The sequence below is a fragment of the Pseudophryne corroboree genome, chromosome 3, assembly GCF_028390025.1.
Source record: "Pseudophryne corroboree isolate aPseCor3 chromosome 3, aPseCor3.hap2, whole genome shotgun sequence".
NCBI lineage: Eukaryota > Metazoa > Chordata > Amphibia > Anura > Myobatrachidae > Pseudophryne > Pseudophryne corroboree.
Window position 1 is genome coordinate 738322672 of NC_086446.1, and position 26379 is coordinate 738349050.

At 48.7% G+C, this 26379-nt stretch overlaps 1 protein-coding gene across 2 annotated transcripts in view; it reads left to right on the forward strand.

Annotated features, from left to right (window-relative positions):
- TEX36 (testis expressed 36) overlaps positions 1-26379 on the forward strand; it is a 36110-nt gene that overhangs the window by 438 nt on the left and 9293 nt on the right. The window contains exons 2-3 of one of the 2 annotated variants that reach the window (XM_063962244.1): positions 1820-1942; positions 4035-4112. In XM_063962244.1, the coding sequence (XP_063818314.1) occupies positions 1820-1942; positions 4035-4112 (201 nt within the window). The remainder of the gene's footprint in view (positions 1-1819; positions 1943-4034; positions 4113-26379) is intronic. The other variant, XM_063962245.1, reaches the window with a different exon arrangement.

The window sequence follows — 26379 nt, forward strand, 5'->3', positions numbered from 1 at the left end:
TAAAAGTGTACAGAGCAGCTGATTGGTTGCCATGGGCAAAGTCTTCACTGGTTCACTTCTACACTTTTATCACTGCTTAGTACATGTCTCCCATAGTTTCACAAACGCCGCCATTACAGTCCAGGTTTTAAGGATATCCATGCTTGAGCACAAATTACGTAATTAGTACCTCCATGAATTTGATTTAGCCACCTGGACTCAAGCATGGAAATCCTTAAAACCTGTACTGTAGTGGCGGAGTTTGGGATTCTCTGGTCTAGGGCCCTGGGTGTGCTTAGGGGCCCTGGAAAAGAAAAGTGTAAAACGATTTTAGTAACATGCAGGATGTGATGGTTTCTTTACATCAAAAGGAGCTTTTTTTTAGTTATGTGGGCAAATGAGAAAGTTTTCTGACTAGTCCGTTGTAGAATTATAAAACAACGGTACACCCACTAGCTATTTATATAAAATGCCCACTCACAGTTACGGTGATATTCCCTAACACTTAGGCTGGATACACACTGGCGCGATGTTTACCCAGCCGATATGCCAGCCTGATGGGCCAGCATATAGGAACCTGGGTACACACTGAGCAATGTAATGAAGATTGGAGCAACATATCGCTCCTTCCTTCATTACACATGCCGTGGTTGCTAGCGTTATTGCCAGGTTCAATGTGTAGCACATGAAACCTGGCAACGTTGCTATCCGCTGCGGGCACCTGTATAGCGGGCATACAAACTGAGTAATATGCCCAATATACTGTTCCGAATCGGCCCAAATCGGCTTTTTATGAAAATGTGTCTTATTTTTTTGTTTTACTGGTGTCCAGTATTCAGGGTAACAAAATGTTAAAAGGTTTTCAAAGTTATAATCCCCAATTATGGGGCTGATTCCGAATCCCACACAGGACAATGAGGCAGATGTATTAACCTGGAGAAGGCATAAGGAAGTGATAAACCAGGGATAAATGCAAGGTGATAAAGGCACCAGCCAATCAGCTCTAATATGTAAATTAACAGTTAGGAGCTGATTGTCTGGTGCATTTATCACCTTGCACTTATCACTGGTTTATCACTTCCTTATGCCTTCTTCAGGTTAATACATCTGCCCCAATATGTGGCTGCACTCAGACAATGCAGGGTTTCCCAAACTCGGTCCTCAAGGCACCCTAACAGTTCAGGTTTTAAGGACATCTATGCTTGTGCACAGATAGTATAATCAAAGTAGCCAATGTATTAATTAAGTTACCTGTGCTTAAGCATGGATATCTTTAAAACCTGGACCGTTAGGGTGCTGTGAGGACTGAGTTTGGAAACAACCGTTTTTCATACACAAAGTCAACTATATATTGTATACCTTAAAAAGTTGCAATTAAAATACAAAATAAAACTAGACCACAACTCTGAACGGGATGCGGCCATGTGACCGATTTTCGGGTCACCATGCCTACTCCAGAATGCCGAATGATCACAATGCCGACACAGGGTCTGTTCCCACTCGTGGTGAATGCAAGGGTCTCTGTTGCGCTCCTGCTGCCAGGATCCCGCGGTCGGTATGCTCACCGCCAGCAAACCATTACCAACCCCTCTGAATTGCCAAAACTGATGACAACATGCCCTTTACTGAGAGTACGCACCACTTCTGGCACTAATAATCAGGACTTTCCGGAGAAATTTGGGACTGGAAAATTGCTGATTAAGCCACTGTGTACAGGTGTCAGAAAACCCGTGATCCTGGTTGGGCTGTAGTGTGTTAGTATGCATGATAACTGCATTACATGATTGGGGCCTGCTGTGTACACTAATATTACACTGTACTCTTATATGTATACATACAGTTCCCTCATATTGATGTCCGTAATAATCTGCTTCTAACAAGCACCCAGGAGATGTATCGCCAAGCAAAGACCGCATCCTGGAAAGAGCCGAGGCTCCCGCATGTGTGTACAACCTGTAACAAGGTCACGGTTCCATCCCGGTCCTCGTATTGTTCTCGCTTTATAACATGCTGATTCTGCTCTCAGTTCATAGACCTTACTTAGTGTTCCAAGCAGCAATAGTGTTACAGGATCACGTCCCCTGGATCTGGTAACATGGGCTACAGGTCTCACTGACGCCATAGATGGGCAAGATGATGAATCACAGGCAGGTGCTAGTGTAATGATCTGTTATCTGTGCAGTTCCCTCCTTCATTGGTTTGTGGCATCTGCTAAGTATTGACAACAAACAAAGTAGCAGCGCTGTGAGATTAAATGTATAAATCAATAAATATATTCATTAATCATGGTGGAGATAAAGACACGTGGAGCTGAATGGACTAAGGGTGAAAAAGGCAATAATTTAATAAAAATAATACATACAATGTATCAATAAAAATAATGATTAATTGAGAATGATGATAAAATTACAGCAGACAGAATCACCATGGAGCTGCCTTGGTTGTGCTATCCGTTTTCTTAATTATTGTGGACTAGAATGACAGTATTTGGAGTTAGGTGACAACTGGACTTTTTAGCACAGTCCTGATGGCAACAGTGCCACATAAATTACCGCTGGAGGAGGGGGTTCTCTGGATAGCGTCCCCTTAAACGGGTAGAACCTATGCAATCCTGTATCCTCACCAGTATGCGGAGTCCGTTTTCTTAATTATTGTGGACTAGAATGACAGTATTTGGAGTTAGGTGACAACTGGACTTTTTAGCACAGTCCTGATGGCAACAGTGCCACATAAATTACCGCTGGAGGAGGGGGTTCTCTAGATAGCGTCCCTTTAAACGGGTAGAACCTAAGCAATCCTGTATCCTCACCAGTATGCGGAGTCCTCAGTGCTGAGTAGCAGGGCTGTGTTACCAGTTGGCAGGTTGTTCACCTGTTCCTCTGTACGTGATTCGTCGAAGTCCACTAAAGATCCGGATATCGTAAGTGCAGCTCTCAATTGATGAAGGTGATCCTGATTCAAAACACCTGTTTTGAATCAGGATCACCTTCATCAATTGAGAGCTGCACTTACGATATCCGGATCTTTAGTGGACTTCGACGAATCACGTACAGAGGAACAGGTGAACAACCTGCCAACTGGTAACACAGCCCTGCTACTCAGCACTGAGGACTCCGCATACTGGTGAGGATACAGGATTGCTTAGGTTCTACCCGTTTAAAGGGACGCTATCTAGAGAACCCCCTCCTCCAGCGGTAATTTATGTGGCACTGTTGCCATCAGGACTGTGCTAAAAAGTCCAGTTGTCACCTAACTCCAAATACTGTCATTCTAGTCCACAATAATTAAGAAAACGGATAGCACAACCAAGGCAGCTCCATGGTGATTCTGTCTGCTGTAATTTTATCATCATTCTCAATTAATCATTATTTTTATTGATACATTGTATGTATTATTTTTATTAAATTATTGCCTTTTTCACCCTTAGTCCATTCAGCTCCACGTGTCTTTATCTCCACCATGATTAATGAATATATTTATTGATTTATACATTTAATCTCACAGCGCTGCTACTTTGTTTGTTGTTTATTGTCTATAGTGTTTACAGGACTGACTAGACCTGTTATATAGCAGCTGCTATAATTAGAACACCAGCCCAACTTGCGCCCGATTTTTAACCTTGGTTAAAAACTTCTTTGCATCTGCTAAGTATTGTCCTGCATAAAACTTAAGTTAGGATAGGAGTACTATATGTGAAAAGGCTCTACTACAGAATCTGGTGACATAATAAAACGTATAATGGCTATTGGCAATGTTCTGATGAACTCCTTGGGGGGGATGGGGGGGGGGGGGTATAATCCCTATATCCTCATTTTGGATACCCTGCCTAGGGCACGGTCAGAGGCGTGTTGGAAAGTACGCCGATTTTCTCTGTACAGCACCCTAAAGAATAACATTGCAATAAGAGGGGAATCCTGTTGTGTAAACACTATGCATTGTTCTGAAGGACCCAGGTCATCCTGCGCTAAGAGATCGCAGTGCCAGAGCAAATGCTATGTAGGGCGAGTGTTATGATGATCACTGGCTGCAGTTTTTATTGTGCATCTTTATTACAGAATGAATTCCAAGACTACCCCTTCTCTGCACATGACAATAGACACGTTATACAGAGCACAGGGGAATACCTCGATTCTGTAAGTATGGGCTGCAGCTTTCTTACGTTGAAAACGGGAATAGTCTATTTTTGAACTGAAACATCCACTATACAGACACAGGGGATTATTGAGACCACATGTATGAGGATTTTGAGACCTGTAGACCAGTGATTCTCAAACTGGGATATAACCAGGATTACTTGCTCTGATGTGTACACAATGGGGAGGGGGGGGGGGACATCCGAGTGATGACATGTACCGAAACAATGTCCTATGTCTAGATCCCATGTATAACAGTAGAACCCTAATAGCATACCTCCCAACTGTCCCAATTCCAGCAGGCGGGCAGCAGTTGGGGGATCTTTTAATCTCCCCTTACTCTGAAAAGCAGCGGGGGATCTCTGATTAGATGCCGTGCGCACGGCCTCTATACAGTACACAGAAGTGATCCGGGGGGCTGCCCAGCTGCTCAGGGAGTGCTGGACACGCCTCCAAAATGGGTCCATACCGCAAGGTATTCATCTCTGCACATGCTGGGGGCCGCCCAGCATGTGTGGGGCCACCTCCCGATGCGTACGCAATCTAATTGCGAACGCATCAGATCTAAGGTAGACCCCTGGTAGTGCGTCAGGTGGTCAGCAGCCATTTTTTTTTCAGAGCGGCTGCCTGTAACATCATGCAGCCGTCCCGAAAACGGTCCCGGGCTGCCACCATTTTCGCAGCACCACCCCCACAACGCCAAATCTCCGGCTTCACCTGTCAATCACATTGCGGTCGCATCCATCAGGGATGTAACCGTAATGTGTATGGCCGTGCAGCCGATGCGCAGTTTGCCGACACCAGCAAATTGCGCTGCCAGGCCTCTGTTGCGGCCGGGTCTGAAAACCTCCCATAATGTGGATTTAGTGAAATCTATAACTATTTTGAGTCGCTCCTGTCAGAACTTGTGACTAACATAAGCCTGTGATATTTCATGGTAACATACATTTTACTAAGTTGTAGCAGATCTATACATATAAAACTATAAGGGTTGTGTCTGTACATAGCACTTTTTTTTATTTTGAGAAACCTACTTCAAGGGGCGACCAGGAGAGCATCTGACTCCCCACTGCTGACACCAACCCTAGGGATCGCGGCCTCATCCTATTCCTGGAGCCTATGTTCCTTAAGGCCTAGTGCTGGAGCACCCGAGGTGGCAGCCGCGACAGTGACTGTTTGGTAGTCTCCTCCCAAAACAGTGCGGCTGTGTCCATAGTCCCCTTCTAAATGGAACCGATGCCTTACCTTCTCCCCGTGCTCCGGCCACAGCCTGGTAACATCTGCTGGACCTGCTAGTATATCCGACACAGACGCCCGCCGAAACAGCGCTGTACTCGTGGGTAAGCGTTATTGCGACCCGGCGGAGAGTTGTTGTAGCGAATATTTCCAATATGCATATAAGACACTGTTTAGAAAGATTGCTCAGAAAAATCAGGATTTTGGTACTTACCGATAAATCCCTTTCTCCGATTCCACAGGGGACACTGGAGAGCAGTTACAGTGGGGATATAGTTGGCAGTAACTGGGAGCTGGCACATTAAATTTTTAACAACGTGACTAGCTCCTCCCCTACTATGACCCCCCTCCAAGCCAGTCTACTTAAAACTGTAAAAAAACAGGTAGCAGCACTATTTAAGAACATACATAGACTGATGTCATAAAAATTAATATATATTTCTCTTACGTCCTAGAGGATGCTGGGGACTCCAAAAGGACCATGGGGTATAGACGGGATCCGCAGGAGCTTGGGCACCCTGAAAAGACTTAATCTGGGTGTGAACTGGCTCCTCCCTCTATGCCCCTTCTCCAGACCCCAGTTAGACTTTGTGCCCAGGAGTGACTGGACACTCACAGGTGAGCTCTCCTGAGTTTCTCTGGAAAAGACTTTATGGTTAGGTTTTTTATTTTCAGGGAGACCTGCTGGCTACAGGCTCTCTGCTTCGTGGGACTGAGGGGAGAGAAGTCAGACCTACTTCTTCTTAGTTAAGGGCTCTGCTTCTCGGCTACTGGACACCATTAGCTCCAGAGGGTTCGATCACTTGGTGCGCCTAGCTGCTTGTTCCCGGAGCCACGCCGTCATCCCCCTCACAGAAGCCAGAAGACAGAGGTCGGGTGAGTATGAGAAGATCAGAAGACTTCAGGATGGCAGAAGACTTCAGTGACGGAAGGTACAGCACAGCAGTAACGCTGCGCTCCATGCTCCCACACACTTCACCAACGCTAGTTACAGGGTGCAGGGCGCTGGGGGGGGGCGTCCTGGGCAGCATGTTACTGAAGTTGGACGTCTGGCAGAAGGCTTTCGGTGCCTCTGCACCGTTTCTAAACCCCCGCCGGCATCTTTTACTTTTCAAATTTGGCGCGCCGGGAAGGGGGCGGAGCTTCGTCCCGCAGCTCACAAGCGCCATTTCTCCTCCAACACGCGGCTGAAGGAGACGCTGCCGGGACTTCCACAATTCCTCTATCAAGTAACGGGGACATATTCAGAAGGGGGGGTCCGCAGTGTGGTGCTTATTGTCATTATAAAAGCAGCGCTGGGTACATATATCTTTTGTCAGGATATATGCGCGCTGGGGTGTGAGCTGGCATACTCCCTCTGTGTCCTCTATCTGGGCTTCATTGTGGGCCTGTCACCTAGCTGGGACGTTTGGTGTGTATCTGAGTGTCGGTACTACGTGTCGGCATGTCTGAGGCTGAATGTTATTCACCAGAGGAGGTTATTGGGGGAGCGGGTGCGGGGCTAGATTTGGGACTGTCGATGCAGCCGACACCTGATTTACTCGCATTGCTCAGTACGATAAATTCGAATGTAGCTTCTTTATCAAAGAGGTTAGATAAGTCTGAGGCACAGACCCAGGTGTGGAAAAAGTCCATGGAAGAGGCTTTGTCTCAGGTACAGACCCCATCGGGGTCGCAAAAGCGGCCATTTACTCAAGTGGTAGATACGGATACCGACACGGACTCTGATTCCGAAGTCGATTTCACTGAGGCTGTTTTACAGCCACGATTAGTTAAGAGTATTCAGTACATGATTGTGGCTATAAAAGATGTTTTACACATTTCTGATGAACCTGCGGTACAGGAAACAAGGATTTGCTTGTTTAAGGGAAAAAAACCTGAGGTGAAGTTTCTCCCCTCTCATGAAATGAATACTCTTTGTGAAAAGGCTTGGGAGTCGCCGGATAAGAGGTGGCAGATTCTCAAGAGGATTTACATGGCGTATCCTTTCCCCTCTGATGACAGGGAAAAATGGGAGGGGTCTCCAAATGTTGATAAAGCTCTATCTCGCTTGTCTCCTGATACGGCAGCTCTCAAGGATCCGGCGGATCGCAAGCTTGGAGACGTCTCTGAAGTCCATATTCACTAATTCGGGTGCATTGCTCAGACCTGCTGTGGCGTCGGTATGGGTGAGTAGTGCTATTGCTAAATGGGCTGAGAATTTAGCTAATGATATGGATACCCTTGATAAAGATAATGTTCTTTTGACTCTTGGTTATATCAAGGACGCTGCAGATTACCTGAAGGATGCAGCGAGGGTTGTCTGTCTCTTGGGATCAAGAGCCAATGCCATGTCGATATCAGCCAGGAGGGCGTTGTGGATCAATCAATGGAATGCTGATGCCGACTCCAAGAGGGCGATGGAAGCGTTACCCTTCAAAGGTACTGTCTTGTTTGGGGACGGCTTGGCTGACTTGGTCTCGACCGCGACTGCGGGTAAGTCCTCTTTTCTTTTTTATGTTCCCACACAACAGAAAAGGGCACCACATCAGCAGATGCAGTCCTTTCGTCACAATAAATACAGGCGTGGAAAAGGTTTGTCCTTCCTCGCTTCAAAAGGTAGAGGAAGGGGAAGGAAACCACCTGCAGTGTCAGGCGCCCAGGACCAAAAGTCCTCCCCTGCTTCTACCAGGTCCACCGCATGACGCTGGGGCTTCCCTAGAGGAGTCCGGACCGGTGGGGGGCCGTCTACAAATATTCAGTCAGGTCTGGATTCAATCAGACCTGGATCCTTGGGTCGTAGAGATTGTGTCTCAGGGATACAAGCTGGAGTTTCGGGAGATACCCCCTCACCGGTTCTTAATTTCGGCGTTACCAGTAGCTCTTCCGGACAGGGAGGTGGTGCTGGCAGCGATACAAAAATTGTGTCTACAGAGGGTCATTGTTCCCGTTCCCTCGTCCCAACGGGGGGAGGGGTTCTACTCGAGCCTCTTTGTTGTGCCGAAACCGGATGGTTCGGTCAGACCAATTCTAAATCTAAAATCCCTCAATTCATACTTGAAAGTTTTCAAGTTCAAGATGGAATCTTTTCGAGCGGTAATTGCCAGCCTGGAAGGGGGGGGGATTTTATGGCGTCAGTCGACATAAAGGATGCCTACTTACATGTCCCGATATGTCCTTCACATCAGGCCTTCCTCAGGTTTGCGATACAGGATTCTCATTACCGATTTCAGACGTTGCCGTTTGGGCTTTCCACGGCTCCGAGGATTTTCACCAAAGTCATGGCAGAAATGATGGTTCTCCTTCGCAAACAAGGGGTTACAATTATCCCGTACTTGGACGATCTCCTGATAAAGGCAAGGTCCAAGGAACGGTTACTGAGAAGTGTAAATTTGTCACTGTCGGTTCTGTGACAGCACGGTTGGGTACTCAATTTGCCAAAATCTCAGTTGATTCCGACCACTCGGCTGCCTTTTCTGGGCATGATTCTGGACACGGAGTTACAGAAAGTGTTTCTTCCAGAAGAAAAAGCTCTGGAACTGTAGACGATGGTCAGGGAACTTCTGAGGCCTTCGAGTGTGTCAATCCATCACTGTACTCGGGTTCTGGGGAAAATGGTTGCGGCGTACGAAGCCATTCCATTTGGCAGGTTTCATGCCCGGGTGTTTCAGTGGGACTTGCTGAGCAAATGGTCCGGGTCTCACCTGCACATGCACCAGAAGATAAGTCTATCTCCCAGAGCCAGAATTTCTCTCCTGTGGTGGCTACAAAGTCCTCACCTCCTAGGGGAACGCCGGTTCTGTATCCAGGATTGGGTGCTTCTGACAACAGATGCAAGTCTCCGGGGCTGGGGCGCAGTCACCCAAGGAAGGAACTTCCAGGGAAAATGGTCGCTCCAGGAAGCTTGTCTCCACATAAATGTTCTCGAGTTAAGAGCCATTTACAACTGCCTGCTGCAAGCAAGAAGCCTTCTTCAGGGTCGACCTGTCCTGGTACAGTCAGACAACATCACAGCGGTGGCACATATAAACCATTAAGGCGGAACAAGTAGCAGAGCGGCAATGGCGGAGGCCACAAGAATCCTTCGCTGGGCGGTACAACACGTGAGCGCCCTGTCAGCAATCTTCCTACCGGGAGTGGACAACTGGGAAGCAGATTTCCTCAGCAGACACGATCTCCATCCGGGAGAGTGGGCTCTTCACCAAGAGGTATTTGCAGAGATGACAAAACGTTGGAGAATTCCGTTGATTTACATGATGGCGTCACGTCTCAACAAGAAGCTCCCGAGGTATTGTTCCAGGTCAATGGACCCCCAAGCCAGTGCAGTGGACGCCCTGGTGTCTCCGTGGGTGTTCCAGTCGGTGTATGTGTTCCCTCCACTTCCTCTCATTCCAAAGGTACTGAGGATCATTCGACGAGCAAGGGTCCAGGCGATTCTCGTCGTCCCAGATTGGCCAAGAAGGGCCTGGTACCTGGATCTTCAGGAATTACTGGTGGAAGATCCTTGGCCGCTTCCTCTAAGAGAGGACCTGTTGTTGCAGGGTCCATGCGTGTTTCCAGACTTACCGCGGCTGCGTTTGACAGCATAGAGGTTGAGCGCCAGATCTTAGCTCGTAAGGGTATCCCCAGGGAGGTCATTCCTACTCTCATTAAGGCTAGGAAGGAGGTTACGGCGAAACATTATCACCGTATTTGGAGGAAGTATGTTTCCTGGTGTGAGTCTAAAATGGCTCCTGCGGAAGATTTTCACTTGGGGCGCTTTCTCCACTTTTTACGGGCGGGAGTAGATGCAGGCCTGAAATTAGGTTCCATCAAAGTGCAGATTTCGGCTTTGTCTATTTTCTTTCAAAAAGAATTAGCTGTCCTCCCAGAGGTTCAGACTTTTGTGAATGGAGTAATGCATATCAATCCTCCGTTTGTGCCTCCTGTAGCTCCATGGGAGCTGGATGTGGTCTTACGGTTCCTCATGTCTTCCTGGTTTGAACCTTTGCGTAAGGTTGAATTGAAATTTCTCACTTGGAAGGTAGTTATGCTGTTGGCGCTGGCGTCTGCCAGGCGGGTGTCAGAGTTGGCGGCCTTGTCTCATAAGAGCCCGTACTTGATTTTTCATTCGGATAGGGCGGAATTGAGGACTCGTCAACAATTTCTGCCGAAGGTGGTTTCTTCATTTCACATTAACCAACCTATTGTGGTCCCGTTGGCTACGGAGGCTGTGGCGATTCCAAAATCTCTGGATGTTGTAAGAGCGTTGAAGATCTACGTCACTAGGACAGCTGTTGCCAGAAAAACTGAGGCGCTTTTTGTCTTGTATGCGTCCAACAAAATTGGTCATCCTGCTTCAAAACAGACTATTGCACGCTGGATTTGTAGTACGATTCAGCAGGCTCATTCTTCGGCCGGACTACCAGTGCCTAAAAAGCAATATTTAAACAATAATATTTGCGGTGTGTAAAATTAGTGTATAGTTTCTCATAGAAGGAACCTAATAGTGTCCTGTAGAATTTTGCAGACCTCAATAAATATTGATTCACGGATAGTAAATTGCCATCACGGACCCTTAACAGCGGTAATGGACATAGTTCATGGGGGTAACGTTACCAGTGGAAGGCCGCTGGAAGAAGATCTGTGGCTTTATCCAATTAGGCCGGTTGGAAATAAATCTGTCCTCTCTATTGTGCGGTGTCCAGTCTGAGTGATGTCATTCACAGATGGTAGTGTGTCCAATTAAATTGATGGTGTCCACAATTCAATGTGTCCTATAGGTTCCGTTTGGAAAAGCAGGAATCAGATGGAGATGTCTGCTGACGGGATGATGGGATGATAGGGGTTCCAGAGCCTATCATCCCGTCAGCAGACACCTCCGCCCTGACAACATCCAAAGATTTTGAATCTGGTGAATCCGCCGAGAGAGCCGAAACCACAAGTGGCTTATTATGTGAAAATCGGACACCACCTTCGGGAGAAACGACATGCAAGTACGAAGCTCAGCTCTATCCTAATGAAATATCAGGTAAGGAGGCCGACAAATGAGAGCCCCAAGTTCCGACACCCGTCTGGCCGAAGCCAGAGCCAGGAGAAGGACCACCTTCCAGGTGAGATATTTCATCTCCACCGACTCCAGAGGCTCAAATAAACGGAGACTGCAAAAAAGAGAGGACCAGGCTGAGGTCTCATGGTGCCGTTGGAGGGCGAAAGGGAGGTTATATTCAGAGAACCCCCTGAAAGAAGGTCTGAACTTCCGGCAGCAAGGCTAATTTCCTCTGGAAGAAAACCCGAAAGAGCAGAGACCTGAACCTTTAGTGAACCCAGTCTTAGCCCTGCCGAGAAACCCGCCTGCAGAAAACTAAGAAGGCGGGCTAAGTGAAAAACTGAAGGGGAAAACTCTCGTCATTCACACCAGACCACATAAACCATTCAAAATGCCGTAATAGTGAGACGATGTGACTGACTTCCGCGCTCGGAGCATAGTAGGTATAACCATACAAGGAATCCCCTTCTCAAGACGGCCTTCTCAACCGCCACGTCGTCAAACATAGCCTGCGTAAGTCTGGATAAAGAAAAGGACCCTGTTGTAGTAGATTGTCCCGAAGTGGAGGGACCAAGGCTCCGCTACTGCCAACAGGTGGAGGGCGGAGTACCAGGTCCTGCGCGGCCAATCTGGAGCCACCAGGAGTACCAGCGCGTTCTCCCTCTATGTGTTGCAGAAGCCGAGGTAGCAACAGGAAGGGAGGAAAGAGATAAACGAACCGGAAGTTCCAAGGAGCCGTGAGGGCATCCATGGCTTTTGCCGCCGGGTCCCTTGTCTGAGAGTAGTAAAGAGGCAGTTGATGGTTCAGGTGGGACGTCATGAGGTCGATCTGTTGTCTCCCCCACTGGCGGACCGGCCGACGAAACACCTGGGGATTGAGTGACCCCCGGGTGCATGTCCTGGCAGCTGAGATAATCGGCTTTCATTTGTCAACCCCTGGAATGAAGATTGCCGACAAGGCCAGAGCATTTTGTCTGCCCAGAGGAGGATGTTGGTGACCTATCGCATCGCCGCACGGCTGCGAGTGCCGCCCTGACGGTTGATGTATGCCACTTTCGTGGCATTGTCGGACTGAACTCTGACTGCCCGACCGTGAAGCAGGTGATGTGCCTGAAGTAGGGCGATGTACACTGCCCGTAACTCGTGAATGTTTATCGGGAGAGTGGATTCGTGAGATGACCAGTGCCTCTGAAACCGATGTTACAGGGTCACAGCCCCCCATCCTCGCAGGCTTGCGTCTGTGGTGAGTAGAGTCCAATCCCAAATGCCGAACCTCTTTCCTTCCAACAGATGAGTCGAACTGAGACACCAGAGGAGAGACAACCGTGCTTTCAGAGATAATGTCCGGAATAGATGAGACCCCGACCACTGATGTAGGAGACACAGCTGGAAGGGTTGAGAGTGGAACCGTCCGTATGGAAGGGCTTCGAACGTCGCTACCATCTTCCCCAGAAGGCGAATACACAGATACACCGATACCCGACGGTGACGAAGGACCAACCTCACTAACGTCTGAAGAGAGAGGACCTTGTCCTGCGGAAGAAAAACCTTCTGACGGACCGTGTCGAGAATCATCCCCAAGAACACTAACCGTTGCGAGGGGCATAATTGAGACTTCGGGAAGTTCAGGATCCACCCGTGCCGGATCAGAAGGTCCAGGGTTATCCGGATATTCTGAAACAATAGATCTGCAGAGTGCGCCTTCAGCAGCAGATCGTCCAGATAGGGGACAATCGTCATTCCCTGCTTCCGACGTAGGGCCATCATGACCGCCATGACCTTTGTGAACACTCTGGGAGCAGAAGAGAGACCGAACAGAAGGACCTGGAACTGGAAATGAGCGTCCTGTATCGCGAACCGGAGAAAAGCCTGATGAGGAGGCCAAATGGGAACATGTAAGTATGCATCTTTGATGTCCGAGGACGCAATAAACTCATTTTGCTCCAACCCGGCAATAACGGACTGAAGGGATTCCATCTAGAATTTGAATATCCTCAAAAAAGGATTGAGATCCTTCAAGCTCAGAATTGGCCTGACCGAGCCGTCCGACTTCGGTACGAGAAACAGGCTTGAGTAATAGCCCTATTTCCGATGATGTGAGGGAACAGGGATCGGCACCCTTGCGGATAGAAGCTTCCGGACAGCTGCCTGCAAGACGACCCTCCTGTCGTCGGAAACTGGCAAACCCGTGGTGAAGAAATGCTGAGGCGGTTGGGTTTGAAAATCAAGTTTGTTACCCGCAAGTGATGAGATCCCTGACCCAAGCATCTGGACAGGATTGTACCCAGGCTTCCCTGAAATCCCACAGACGAGCTCCCACCCTGGGATCCCCCAGGTGGGAGGGAAGCCCGTCATGCGGTGGGAGTGGTGGAAGACTTACCCTCTGGCTGGGTTGAGGCTGTGGAACCTCTGCCTCTATGGCCACGGGGGACAGAAGCTCCTCCCCTGGCCTGGCCTCGAAACCTGGTAGGGGCAGGAAAGAACCGAACGGAAGGACCCGTATAGGTCCTTCGAGAAGCTGGAGCAGCAGAGGGAAGATAAGTCGACTTACCCCCAGTGGCCTGAGAAATCCAGGCATCCAGATCTTTCCCGAACAGGACCTCTCGCGTAAAGGGAGACGCCTCTGCTGCCCTCTTGGATTCAGTATCCGCCTGCCACTGTCGTAGCCAGAGAGCTCTGCGGGCCGAAATAACCAAAAAGTCTGGCTCCGAGGATACAGATGTCCTTGGAAGCCTCACAAAGATATAGGGCTGATTCGCGAATATGCTCTGCAAACGGTATCAGCTGATTCGGAGGCAAATCGTCACGTAAACCTGAGAACAATTGTTCCTCCCAGGCTTCCATAGCCTTGTTGACCCAACAACCTACTTGCGCCTGGTGATGTAAAATCCCCGCTGCTGAGTAAATAGGCTTCAAGGTGTTCTCCAACTTTCTATCTGACTGTTCCTTCAGCGAGGTTGCTCCAAGGAACCGGCAGAACCGTCTTCTTGGACAGACGAGACACCGAAGGATCCACAATTGGAGAGGTTTCATAACGCTTCCGGATATCTGCGGGAAAAGGATAGGAAGACAATTTTCTTTGATACCTGAAATTTTGCATCTGGATGTTTCCAGGCTGCCGTCGTGAGCGCATCCAGTTCCTCCGAAACTGGAAAGGTCACTGTCAGGCTTTGGTTGGTGCCGAACTGTGAAGGACGTAAAGTATCCCGTTCCGTCTCTTCTACCTGTAACACCAAGCGAATGGCTGTAATAAGCGCCTCGATTCCCTGAGACACTGTTTCAGAGTCCTCAGAAACCTGATCGTCATCAGTGTCCTGTACATCTACCGCCTCCTCCAATAGAGGTATATCATTGTCAGAGTCGTGTAACACCGAGGCCAACAACCTCTTCTTTGAAACCTGGGGAGGTGAAATTAAGGACGGGGTCTGGGAAGGGATCATTGGCTTAGAGAGCCCCTCAACTGATTTTGCCAGGGACCGAGCCCATGCTGGTTCAGGCTCAGGAATAGTAACAAGCTGTTGGAACCTGGAAGCTTCTCTATCTTGACGAGAAGCCTCCAGTTCCTTGGTCAACAGCGACATGACCTCTGTAAGCTGAGTAGTCCAAACAGGAGTGTTCTGCAGCTGTGTTGAGGGCTGAGCAGATGGCTCAGACCCACAATCCTCACATAACAGGGAATTTTCTGATTGTCCCTGTGTGAATTTTGCAGCACATTTCTGACAGGTTAAAACCCTCTGTGCTGCTTTGGACCCTTTACCTGCCATGTCAGCAGCACCATTCACACAGACACACACAGTTAGTAGTGGAAAATGCAAGAAGGGGGGATAGTAAGGAAGTGTAGTCACACCCCCCCTGTAAGCCCTGCACACTATAGTACAGCAACAGGCACTTTCTTACTGTAATTAGGTGCCTCACATGTTCCCCACACTGTCTAACTAAAACACCCCACTGACCTACTCACAGCACCTGGGATGCATAGACTCCAATGAAGCTTCTCCTCCGATGCAGCGTGTCTGCTTGTAAAATGGCCGCCGGCGCGTACTGAGAACGCCAGAGCTGCTGGGAGTCCAAGCCGGGAGTAAGCTCCACCCCCCGTTACGGCGCCTATTTTAAACACATCGGCACTGCCTCAATGGAGTCCGCAGCTTACACTTACCACTGCCGGCTCTTGTGGCTGACGGAGAGACCCCAACACGCGCCGCAAGCAGCGGTGTCCGGTACCCTCCAGAGAGCCAGAGTCTCTTCAGCCCGGAGGATCCAGCTCAAGCCACATGCAACTGAGATGGGAACCCGCCGGCAGCTCCCGCGATGCAGACTGGCAGAGGACAGAAGCTGCCAGTCTGTGCTCTGAATAAAGAAAGAAAAAGAAAAATTCTTCAAGAGAGAAAACCCAAGAGTGATCAGCACCCTTGGGCACAAATTAAAGACTGGCTTGGAGGGGGGACAGGAGCTAGTCACATTGTTAAAAATTTAAAGTGCCGGCTCCCAGTTACTGCCTACTATATCCCCACTGTAACTGCTCTCCAGTGTCCCCTAGTGGATGAAGGAGAAATAGTACGAAAATAAAAATAAAATAAGAAAGCTCAGGGCTGTCAGAGTGGCCTACTGACCATGGTCCGGCTCCTGCCACACCAAACAAAAAACTGATTTGCATGAGCCAGGAGGCGGGGATATATGGAAGGGCCTGCTGCATGCTGGGAGGCCGGAAAGCTTTGACCGACTGGTGCAAATCCGCTGTCGCTTCATCATATCCCATTGTTATCCTGTGGATAACCTGTGGGCCCTGCCGGAGAAACCTGAATTTTTGTCTGTTTGTTCCGGCAACACACAAAAACTACTGGATGAATTGGATAGCATTATCATTATTGAATAGCTTAGTGACCTAGGAAGAAACTGAGGTGTGTATGATCTCGATGTGACATCAGGGAGAGGAGTAATATAAGAAAAGAAAAAAAGACTTTAAATAAGACTGTTCATCAGTAATATTGTAATGTTTTAAATATATAGATGATTTCCCAAACTTGCACTGTCAGTGGGAATTTGTTCTGTTGCAGGACTCTGTGTTGTAAACATGAAATTAATGAACGGTTTACGGGGTATATGCAATTGCGGTCGAATTGCCGCAAATGTCGAAAAATGGGGCATTTTCGACACAAAAAGAAAAATTCGATAATGCAATACAGTACTTTGACAAAAAAACGGACGTTTCAGATTCGACTTTTTGAAATTCGACAGTTGTCAAATTCGACATGTCTGCGATGCTAAAAATGCGGCTTTTCGACAACAGTATATTCAATTGAAGAATGTCGATTTGACAACAGTGCTTTTCGACAGTAATTTCGTCAATTTCATTCCACCTCACTTTGCTGGCGGAATCTAATAAAAAATTTTAAAAACACAGCCGCTCCATTATCTTCAATGGTGGGAACTTTGCGGTCAGCGGTGAGGTTACTCGCGGTCAGCGGCTGACCGCGAGTAACCTCACCGCTGACCGCAAAGTTCCCACCATTGAAGATAATGCAGCGGTATGTGCTATGGGCGTCTGACAGCTCAGACGCGCACAGCCAATCAGGAGAGTTCCACGACGTGGCGCTCCCTGATTGGCTGAAGGGACCCTCTGTGACAGGAGTCACGTGGGGTCCCGGCATTCGGGGAAAGGGGTCCCATGTGTAAACATGGGATCCCTTTCAGTGCGTGGTTCGGGTAATGCGGTTTGTTTTTTTGCCAAGTACGTGGATTACAAAACAGAAGAGGACATATCTACACTGGATTTTGGTGAGTATAAATAAGAATTTACTCACCGGTAATTCTATTTCTCGTAGTCCGTAGTGGATGCTGGGAACTCCGTAAGGACCATGGGGAATAGCGGGCTCCGAAGGAGACTGGGCACTCTAAGAAAGAATTAGGACTACCTGGTGTGCACTGGCTCCTCCCTCTATGCCCCTCCTCCAGACCTCAGTTAGGGAAACTGTGCCCGGAAGAGCTGACACAATAAGGAAGGGATTTGGAATCCCGGGTAAGACTCATACCAGCCACACCAATCACACCGTACAACTCGTGATACTATATCCAGTTAACAGTATGAACAACAACTGAGCCTCACGAACAGATGGCTCATAACAATAACCCTTTAGTTAGGCAATAACTATATACAAGTATTGCAGACAATCCGCACTTGGGATGGGCGCCCAGCATCCACTACGGACTACGAGAAATAGAATTACCGGTGAGTAAATTCTTATTTTCTCTGACGTCCTAGTGGATGCTGGGAACTCCGTAAGGACCATGGGGATTATACCAAAGCTCCCAAACGGGCGGGAGAGTGTGGATGACTCTGCAGCACCGAATGAGTAAACTCAAGGTCCTCCTCAGCCAGGGTATCAAACTTGTAGAATTTTGCAAATGTGTTTGAACTTGGCAAAGTTGTAAAGCCGAGACCCCTCGGGCAGCCGCCCAAGAAGAGCCCACTTTCCTCGTGGAATGGGCCTTTACAGATTTAGGATGCGACAGTCCAGCCGCAGAATGTGCAAGTTGAATCGTGCTACAGATCCAGCGAGCAATAGTCTGCTTAGAAGCAGGAGCACCCAGCTTGTTGGGTGCATACAGGATAAATAGCGAGTCAGTTTTCCTGACTCCAGCCGTCCTGGAAACATATATTTTCAGGGCCCTGACTACGTCCAGTAACTTGGAATCCTCCAAGTCCCGAGTAGCCGCAGGCACCACAATAGGTTGGTTCACATGAAAAGCTGAAACCACCTTAGGGAGGAATTGGGAACGAGTCCTCAATTCCGCCCTATCCATATGAAAATTCAGATAAGGGCTTTTACAAGACAAAGCCGCCAATTCTGATACACGCCTGGCCGACGCCAAGGCCAACAGCATGACCACTTTCCACGTGAGGTATTTCTCTGACGTCCTAGTGGATGCTGGGGACTCCGTAAGGACCATGGGGATATAGCGGCTCCGCAGGAGACAGGGCACAATAATAAAAGCTTTAGGATCAGGTGGTGTGCACTGGCTCCTCCCCCTATGACCCTCCTCCAAGCCTCAGTTAGATTTTTGTGCCCGGCCGAGAAGGGTGCAATCTAGGTGGCTCTCCTGAGCTGCTTAGAATAAAAGTTTAAGTTAGGTTTTTTTCTTTCAGTGAGACCTGCTGGCAACAGGCTCACTGCTACGAGGGACTTAGGGGAGAGAAGTAAACTCACCTGCGTGCAGGATGGATTTGCTTCTTAGGCTACTGGACACCATTAGCTCCAGAGGGAGTCGGAACACAGGTCTCACCCTGGGGTTCGTCCCGGAGCCGTGCCGCCGACCCCCCTTGCAGATGCCGAATTTGAAGACGTCCAGAGGTCCAGAAACAGGCGGCAGAAGACTTTCAGTCTTCATAAGGTAGCGCACAGCACTGCAGCTGTGCGCCATTGTTGTCAGCACACTTCACCAACAGTCACCAACTGTCACTGAGGGTGCAGGGCGCTGGGGGGGGCGCCCTGGGCAGCAATGTATAATACCTTTTTATGGCTAAAATACATCACATATAGCCCTTGAGGCTATATGGATGTATTTAACCCCTGCCAGATCTCACAAACTCCGGGAGAAGAGCCCGCCGAAAAGGGGGCGGGGCCTATTCTCCTCAGCACACGGCGCCATTTTCCTGCTCAGCTCTGCTGTGAGGAAGGCTCCCAGGCTCTCCCCTGCACTGCACTACAGAAACAGGGTTAAAACAGAGAGGGGGGGCACTTATTTGGCGATATGATTACATATATAAAAATGCTATAAGGGAAAACACTTGTATAAGGGGTTGTCCCTGTATAATTATAGCGTTTTTGGTGTGTGCTGGCAAACTCTCCCTCTGTCTCCCCAAAGGGCTAGTGGGGTCCTGTCCTCTATCAGAGCATTCCCTGTGTGTGTGCTGTGTGTCGGTACGTGTGTGTCGACATGTAGGAGGACGATGTTGGTGAGGAGGCGGAGCAAATTGCCTGTATTGGTGATGTCACTCTCTAGGGAGTCGACACTGGAATGGATGGCTTATTTAGGAATTACGTGAGTCAACACGCTGCAAGGTCGGTTGACGACATGAGACGGCCGGCAAACAAATTAGTACCTGTCCAGGCGTCTCAGACACAGTCAGGGGCTTGTAAAAACGCCCATTTACCTCAGTCAGTTGACACAGACACGGACACTGACTCCAGTGTCGACGGTGAATAAACAAACGTATTTTCCTTTAGGGCCACACGTTTCATGTTAAGGGCAATGAAGGAGGTGTTACATATTTCTGATACTACAAGTACCACAAATAAGGGTATTATGTAGGGTGTGAATAAACTACTTGTAGTTTTTCCTGAATCAGATAAATTAAATGAAGTGTGTGATGATACGTGGGTTTCCTCCGATAGAAAATTATTGGCGGTATACCCTTTCCCGCCAGAAGTTAGGGCGAGTTGGGAAACACACCTTAGGGTGGATAAGGCGCTCACACGCTTATAAAAACAAGGGGCGTTACCGTCTCCAGATACGGCAGCCCTCAAGGAGCCAGCTGATAGGAAGCTGAAAAATATCCTAAAAGTATATACACACATACTGGTGTTATACTACGACCAGCAATCGCCTCAGCCTGGATGTGCAGCGCTGAGGGGGCTTGGTCGGATTTCCTGACTGAAAATATTGATACCCTTGACAGGGACAAGATTTTATTGACTATAGATGCATTTCTATATATGCGAGATGCGCAGAGGGATATTTGCATTCTGGCATCAAGAGTAAATGTGATGTCCATATCTGCCAGACGAAGACACGACAGTGGTCAGGTGATGCAGATTCCAGACGGCACATGGAAGTATTGCCGTATAAAGGGGCGGTCCATCGGACCTGGTGGCCATGGCAACAGCTGAAAAATCCACCTTTTGTTACCCCAAGTCACATCTCAGCAGAAAAGGACACAGTCTTTTCAGTCTCAGTCCTTTCGTCCCCATAAGGGCAGGCGGGCAAAAGGGCCAGTCATATCTGCCCAGGGGTAGAGGAAAGGGAAGAAGACTGCAGCAGGCAGCCCATTCCCAGGAACAGAAGCCCTCCACAGCTTCTGCCAAGTCCGCAGCATGACGCTGGGGCAGTACAAGCGGACTCAGGTGCGGTAGGGGGTCATCTCAAGAGTTTCAGCACGCAGGGGGCTCACTCACAAGTGGACTCCTGGATCCTACACGTAGTATCCCAGGTGTACATTGGAAATTCGAGACGTCTCCCCCTCACAAGTTCCTGAAGTCTGCTTTACCAACGTCTCCCTCCGACAGGGAGGCAGTATTGGGAACAATTCACAGGCTGTATTCCCAGCAGGTGATAATCAAAGTACCCCTTCTACAACAAGGGAAGGGGTATTATTCCACACTATATTGTGGTACTGAAGCCAGACGGCTCGGTGAGATCTGAAATATTTGAACACTTACATACAAGCGTTCAAATCAAGATGGAGTCACTCAGAGTAGTGATAGCGAACCAGGAAGAAGGGGACGATATGGTGTCACTGGATATCAGGGACGCTTACCTACATGTCAAAATTTGCCTTCTCAACAAGGGTACCTCAGGTTCGTGGTACAGAACTGTCACTATCAGTTCAGACGCTGCCGTTTGGATTGTCCACGGCACCCCGGGTCTTTACCAAGGTAATGGCCGAAATGATGATTCTTCTTAAAAGAAATATGGACGCTTTCCTGATAAAGGCAAGGTCCAGAGAACAGTTGGAGGTCGGAGTAGCACTATCTTAAGTAGTTCTACGACAGCACGAGTGGATTCTAAATATTCCAAAATCGCAGTTTTTTCCGACGACACGTCTACTGTTCCTAGGGATGATTCTGGACACAGTCCAGAAAAGGATGTTTTCTCCCGGAGAAGAAAGCCAGGGAGTTATCCGAGCTAGTCAGGAACCTCCTAAAACCAGGAAAAGTATCAGTGCATCATTGCACAAGGATCCTGTGAAAAATGGCGTTTTCTTACAAAGCGATCCCATTCGGTAGATTTCACGCAAGAACCTTTCCGTGGGATATGCTGGAAAAATGGTCCGGATCGCATCTTCAGATGCATCAGCGGATAACCCTGTCTCCAAGGACAAGGGTGTTTCTTCTGCGGTGGCTGCAGAGTGCTCATCTATGAAAGGGCCGCAGATTCGGCATTCAGGACTGGGTCCTGGTGACCACGGATGCCAGCCTGAGTGGCTGGGGAGCAGTCACACAAGGAAAAAAAATTCCAGAGAGTGTGATCAAGTCTGGAGACTTCTCTCCACATAAATATACTGGAGCTAAGGGCAATTTACAATGCTCTAAGCTTAGCAAGACCTCTGCTTCAAGGTCAGCCGGTATTGATCCAGTGGGACAACATCACGGCAGTCGCCCACGTAAACGGCGGCACAAGAAGCAGGAGGGAAATGGCAGAAACTACAAGGATTCTTCGCTGGGCGAAAAATCATGTGATAACACTCTCAGCAGTGTTCATTCCGGGAGTGGAAAACTGGGAAGCAGACTTCCTCAGCAGGCATGACCTCTACCCGGGAGAGTGGGGACTTCATCGGGAAGTCTTCCACATGATTGTAAACCGTTGGGAAAAACCAAAGGTGGACATGATGGCGTCCCGCCTGAACAAAAAACTAGACAGATATTGCGCCAGGTCAAGGGACCCTCAGGCAATAGCGGTGGACGCTCTGGTAACACTGTGGGTGTACCAGTCAGAGTATGTGTTCCCTCCTATGCCTCTCATACCAAAAGTACTGAGAATCATAAGAGGGAGATGAGTAAGAACGATACTCGTGGTTCCGGATTGGCCAAGAAGGACTTGGTACCCGAAACTTCAAGAGATGTTCACGGAAGACCCGTGGCCTCTACCTTTAAGAAAGGACCTGCTCCAGCAGGGGCCTTGTCTGTTCCAAGACTTACCGCGGCCGCGTTTGACGGCATGGCGGTTAAACGCCGGATCCTGAAAGGGCATTCCAGATGAAGTCATCCCTACCCTGGTCGAAGACAGGAAGGATGTAACCGCAAAACATTTTCACCGCATTTGGTGAAGATATGTTGCGTGGTGTGAGGCCAAGAAGGCCCCTACAGAGGAATTCCAACTGGGTCGTTTCCTACATTTCCTGAAAACAGGACTGTCTATGGGCCTAAAATTAGGGTCCATTAAGGTTCAAATTTCGGCCCTGTCGAATTTCTTCCAGAAAGAACTGGCTTTAGTGCCTGACGTTCAGATGTTTGTAAAAGGGGTACTGCATATACAGCCTCATTTTGTGCCCCAGTGGCACCTTGGGATCTCAATGTTTTGAGTTTCCTAAAGTCACATTGGTTTGAACCACTCACCACTGTGGACTTAGCATCGTCACCTTCCATGTGAGATATTTTATTAGCCCTGGCTTCAGCCAGGCGTGTGTCAGAATTGGCGGCTTTATCATATATAAAGCCCTTACTTAATTTTTCATTCTGACAGGGCAGAATTGAGGACTCGTCCTTAATTTCTCCTTAAGGTGTTTTCTGTTTTTCACATGAACCAACCTATTGTGGTACCTGCGGGTACTAGGGACTTGGAGGACTCCAAGTTACTTGACGTTGTCAGGGCCCTGAAAAATATGTTTCCAGGACGGCTGGAGTCAGAAAATCTGACTCGCTGTTTAGCCTGTATGCACCCAACAAGATGGGTGCTCCTGCTTCTAAGCAGACGATTGCTCGCTGGATTTGTAATACAATTCAGTTTACACATTCTGTGGCAGGCCTGCCACAGCCAAAATCTGTAAAAGCCCATTCCAAAAGGAAGGGGGCTCATCTTGGGCGACTGCCCGAGGGGTCTCGGCTTTACAACTTTGCCGAGCAGTTACTTGGTCAGGGGCAAACACGTTTGCTAAATTCTACAAATTTGATACCCTGGCTGAGGAGGACATGGAGTCTCTCATTCGGTGCTGCAGGGTCATCCGCACTCTCCCGCCCGTTTGGGAGCTTTGGTATAATCCCCATGGTCCTTACGGAGTCCCCAGCATCCACTAGGACGTCAGAGAAAATAAGATTTTACTTACCGATAAATCTATTTCTCGTAGTCCGTAGTGGATGCTGGGCGCCCATCCCAAGTGCGGATTGTCTGCAATACTTGTACATAGTTATTGTTACAAAAATCGGGTTATTCTTGTTGTGAGCCATCTTGTCAGAGGCTCCTTCGTTGTTATCATACTGTTAACTGGGTTCAGATCACAGGTTGTACGGTGTAATTGGTGTGGCTGGTATGAGTCTTACCCGGGATTCAATATCCTTCCTTATTATGCACGCTCGTCCGGGCACAGTATCCTAACTGAGGCTTGGAGGAGGGTCATAGGGGGAGGAGCCAGTGCACACCACCTGATCCTAAAGCTTTTATTATTGTGCCCTGTCTCCTGCGGAGCCGCTATATCCCCATGGTCCTTACGGAGTCCCCAGCATCCACTACGGACTACGAGAAATAGATTCATCGGTAAGTAAAATCTTATTTTTAACTCCACGGTTTTAAGTGGCTCAAACCAATGCGACTTTAGGAAATCCAACACCACGTTGAGATTTGCGGAAAAATTATTTCACAGAAAGGGTAGTGGACAAGTGGAATAGCCTCCCATCAGAGGTGGTAGTGGCTAAGACAGTAGAGCAATTTAAACATGCATGGGATAGACATAAGGATATCCTTACAAAGAAATAAGGATCAAATAAGGTTAGTGATAAAAAATAATATATAAAAAAAAAAAAAATAAGGGGCAGACTAGATGGGCCAAGTGGTTCTTATCTGCCGACAAATTCTATGTTTCTATGTTTCTATGAGATCCCATGGTGCCACTGGAGGCACAAAAGGGGGCTGAATATGCAGCACTCCTTTAACAAAAGTCTGAACTTCAGGCAGTGAAGCCAGTTCTTTTTGGAAGAAAATCGACAGAGCCGAGATCTGGACCTTAATGGAACCCAATTTTCTCTGACGTCCTAGTGGATGCTGGGACTCCATCAGGACCATGGGGATTAGCGGCTCCGCAGGAGACAGGGCACAAAAATAAAAGCTTTAGGACTAGGTGGTGTGCACTGGCTCCTCCCCCTATGACCCTCCTCCAAGCCCCAGTTAGGTTTTTGTGCCCGTCCGAGCAGGGTGCAATCTAGGTGGCTCTCCTAAAGAGCTGCTTAGAAAAAGTTATTAGGTTTTTTATTTTCAGTGAGTCCTGCTGGCAACAGGCTCACTGCAACGAGGGACTTAGGGGAGAAGAAGTGAACTCACCTGCGTGCAGGATGGATTGGCTTCTTAGGCTACTGGACACCATTAGCTCCAGAGGGATCGAACACAGGCCCAGCCATGGAGTCCGGTCCCGGAGCCGCGCCGCCGACCCCCTTGCAGATGCCGAAAAGTGAAGAGGTCCAGAAACCGGCGGCAGAAGACTTTTCAGTCTTCATGAGGTAGCGCACAGCACTGCAGCTGTGCGCCATTGTTGTCAGCACACTTCACACCAGCGGTCACTGAGGGTGCAGGGCGCTGGGGGGGGGGCGCCCTGGGCAGCAATGATAATACCTTGTTCTGGCTAAAAATACATCACATATAGCCCCTGGGGCTATATGGATGTATTTAACCCCTGCCAGGTCTCACAAACACCGGGAGAAGAGCCCGCCGAAATAGGGGGCGGGGCCTATCTCCTCAGCACACAGCGCCATTTTCCTGCACAGCTCCGCTGCGAGGAAGGCTCCCAGGACTCTCCCCTGCACTGCACTACAGAAACAGGGTAAAAAAACAGAGAGGGGGGGCACTTTTTTGGCGATATTGATATATTAAGCTGCTATAAAGGAAACAACACTTCTGTAGGGTTGTTCCTATATATTTATAGCGCTTGGGTGTGTGCTGGCAAACTCTCCCTCTGTCTCCCCAAAGGGCTAGTGGGGTCCTGTCTTCGATAAGAGCATTCCCTGTGTGTCTGCTGTGTGTCGGTACGTGTGTGTCGACATGTATGAGGACGATGTTGGTGTGGAGGCGGAGCAATTGCCGGTAATGGTGATGTCACCCCCTAGGGAGTCGACACCGGAATGGATGGCTTTGTTTATGGAATTACGTGATAATGTCAGCACGTTACAAAAATCAGTTGACGACATGAGACGGCCGGCAAACCAGTTAGTACCTGTCCAGGCGTCTCAGACACCGTCAGGGGCTGTAAAACGCCCTTTACCTCAGTCGGTCGACACAGACCCAGACACGGACACCGAATCTAGTGTCGACGGTGAAGAAACAAACGTATTTTCCAGTAGGGCCACACGTTATATGATCACGGCAATGAAGGAGGCTTTGCATATCTCTGATACTGCAAGTACCACAAAAAGGGGTATTATGTGGGGTCTGAAAAAACTACCTGTAGTTTTTCCTGAATCAGAGGAATTGAATGAAGTGTGTGATGAAGCGTGGGTTAACCCCGATAGGAAACTGCTAATTTCAAAGAAGTTATTGGCATTATATCCTTTCCCGCCAGAGGTTAGGGCGCGCTGGGAAACACCCCCTAGGGTGGATAAGGCACTCACACGCTTATCAAAACAAGTGGCGTTACCGTCTCCTGAAACGGCCGCCCTCAAGGATCCAGCTGATAGGAGGCTGGAAACTGCCCTGAAAAGTATATACACTCATACTGGTGTTATACTGCGACCAGCCATCGCCTCAGCATGGATGTGCAGTGCTGGGGTGGTTTGGTCGGATTCCCTGACTGAAAATATTGATACCCTGGATAGGGACAGTATTTTATTGACTATAGAGCAATTAAAGGATGCTTTTCTTTATATGCGAGATGCTCAGAGGGATATTTGCACTCTGGCATCGAGAGTAAGTGCGATGTCCATATCTGCCAGAAGAAGTTTATGGACGCGACAGTGGTCAGGTGATGCGGATTCCAAACGGCATATGGAAGTATTGCCGTATAAAGGGGAGGAATTATTTGGGGTCGGTCTATCGGATTTGGTGGCCACGGCAACAGCCGGGAAATCCACCTTTTTACCTCAGGTCCCCTCCCAACAGAAAAAGACA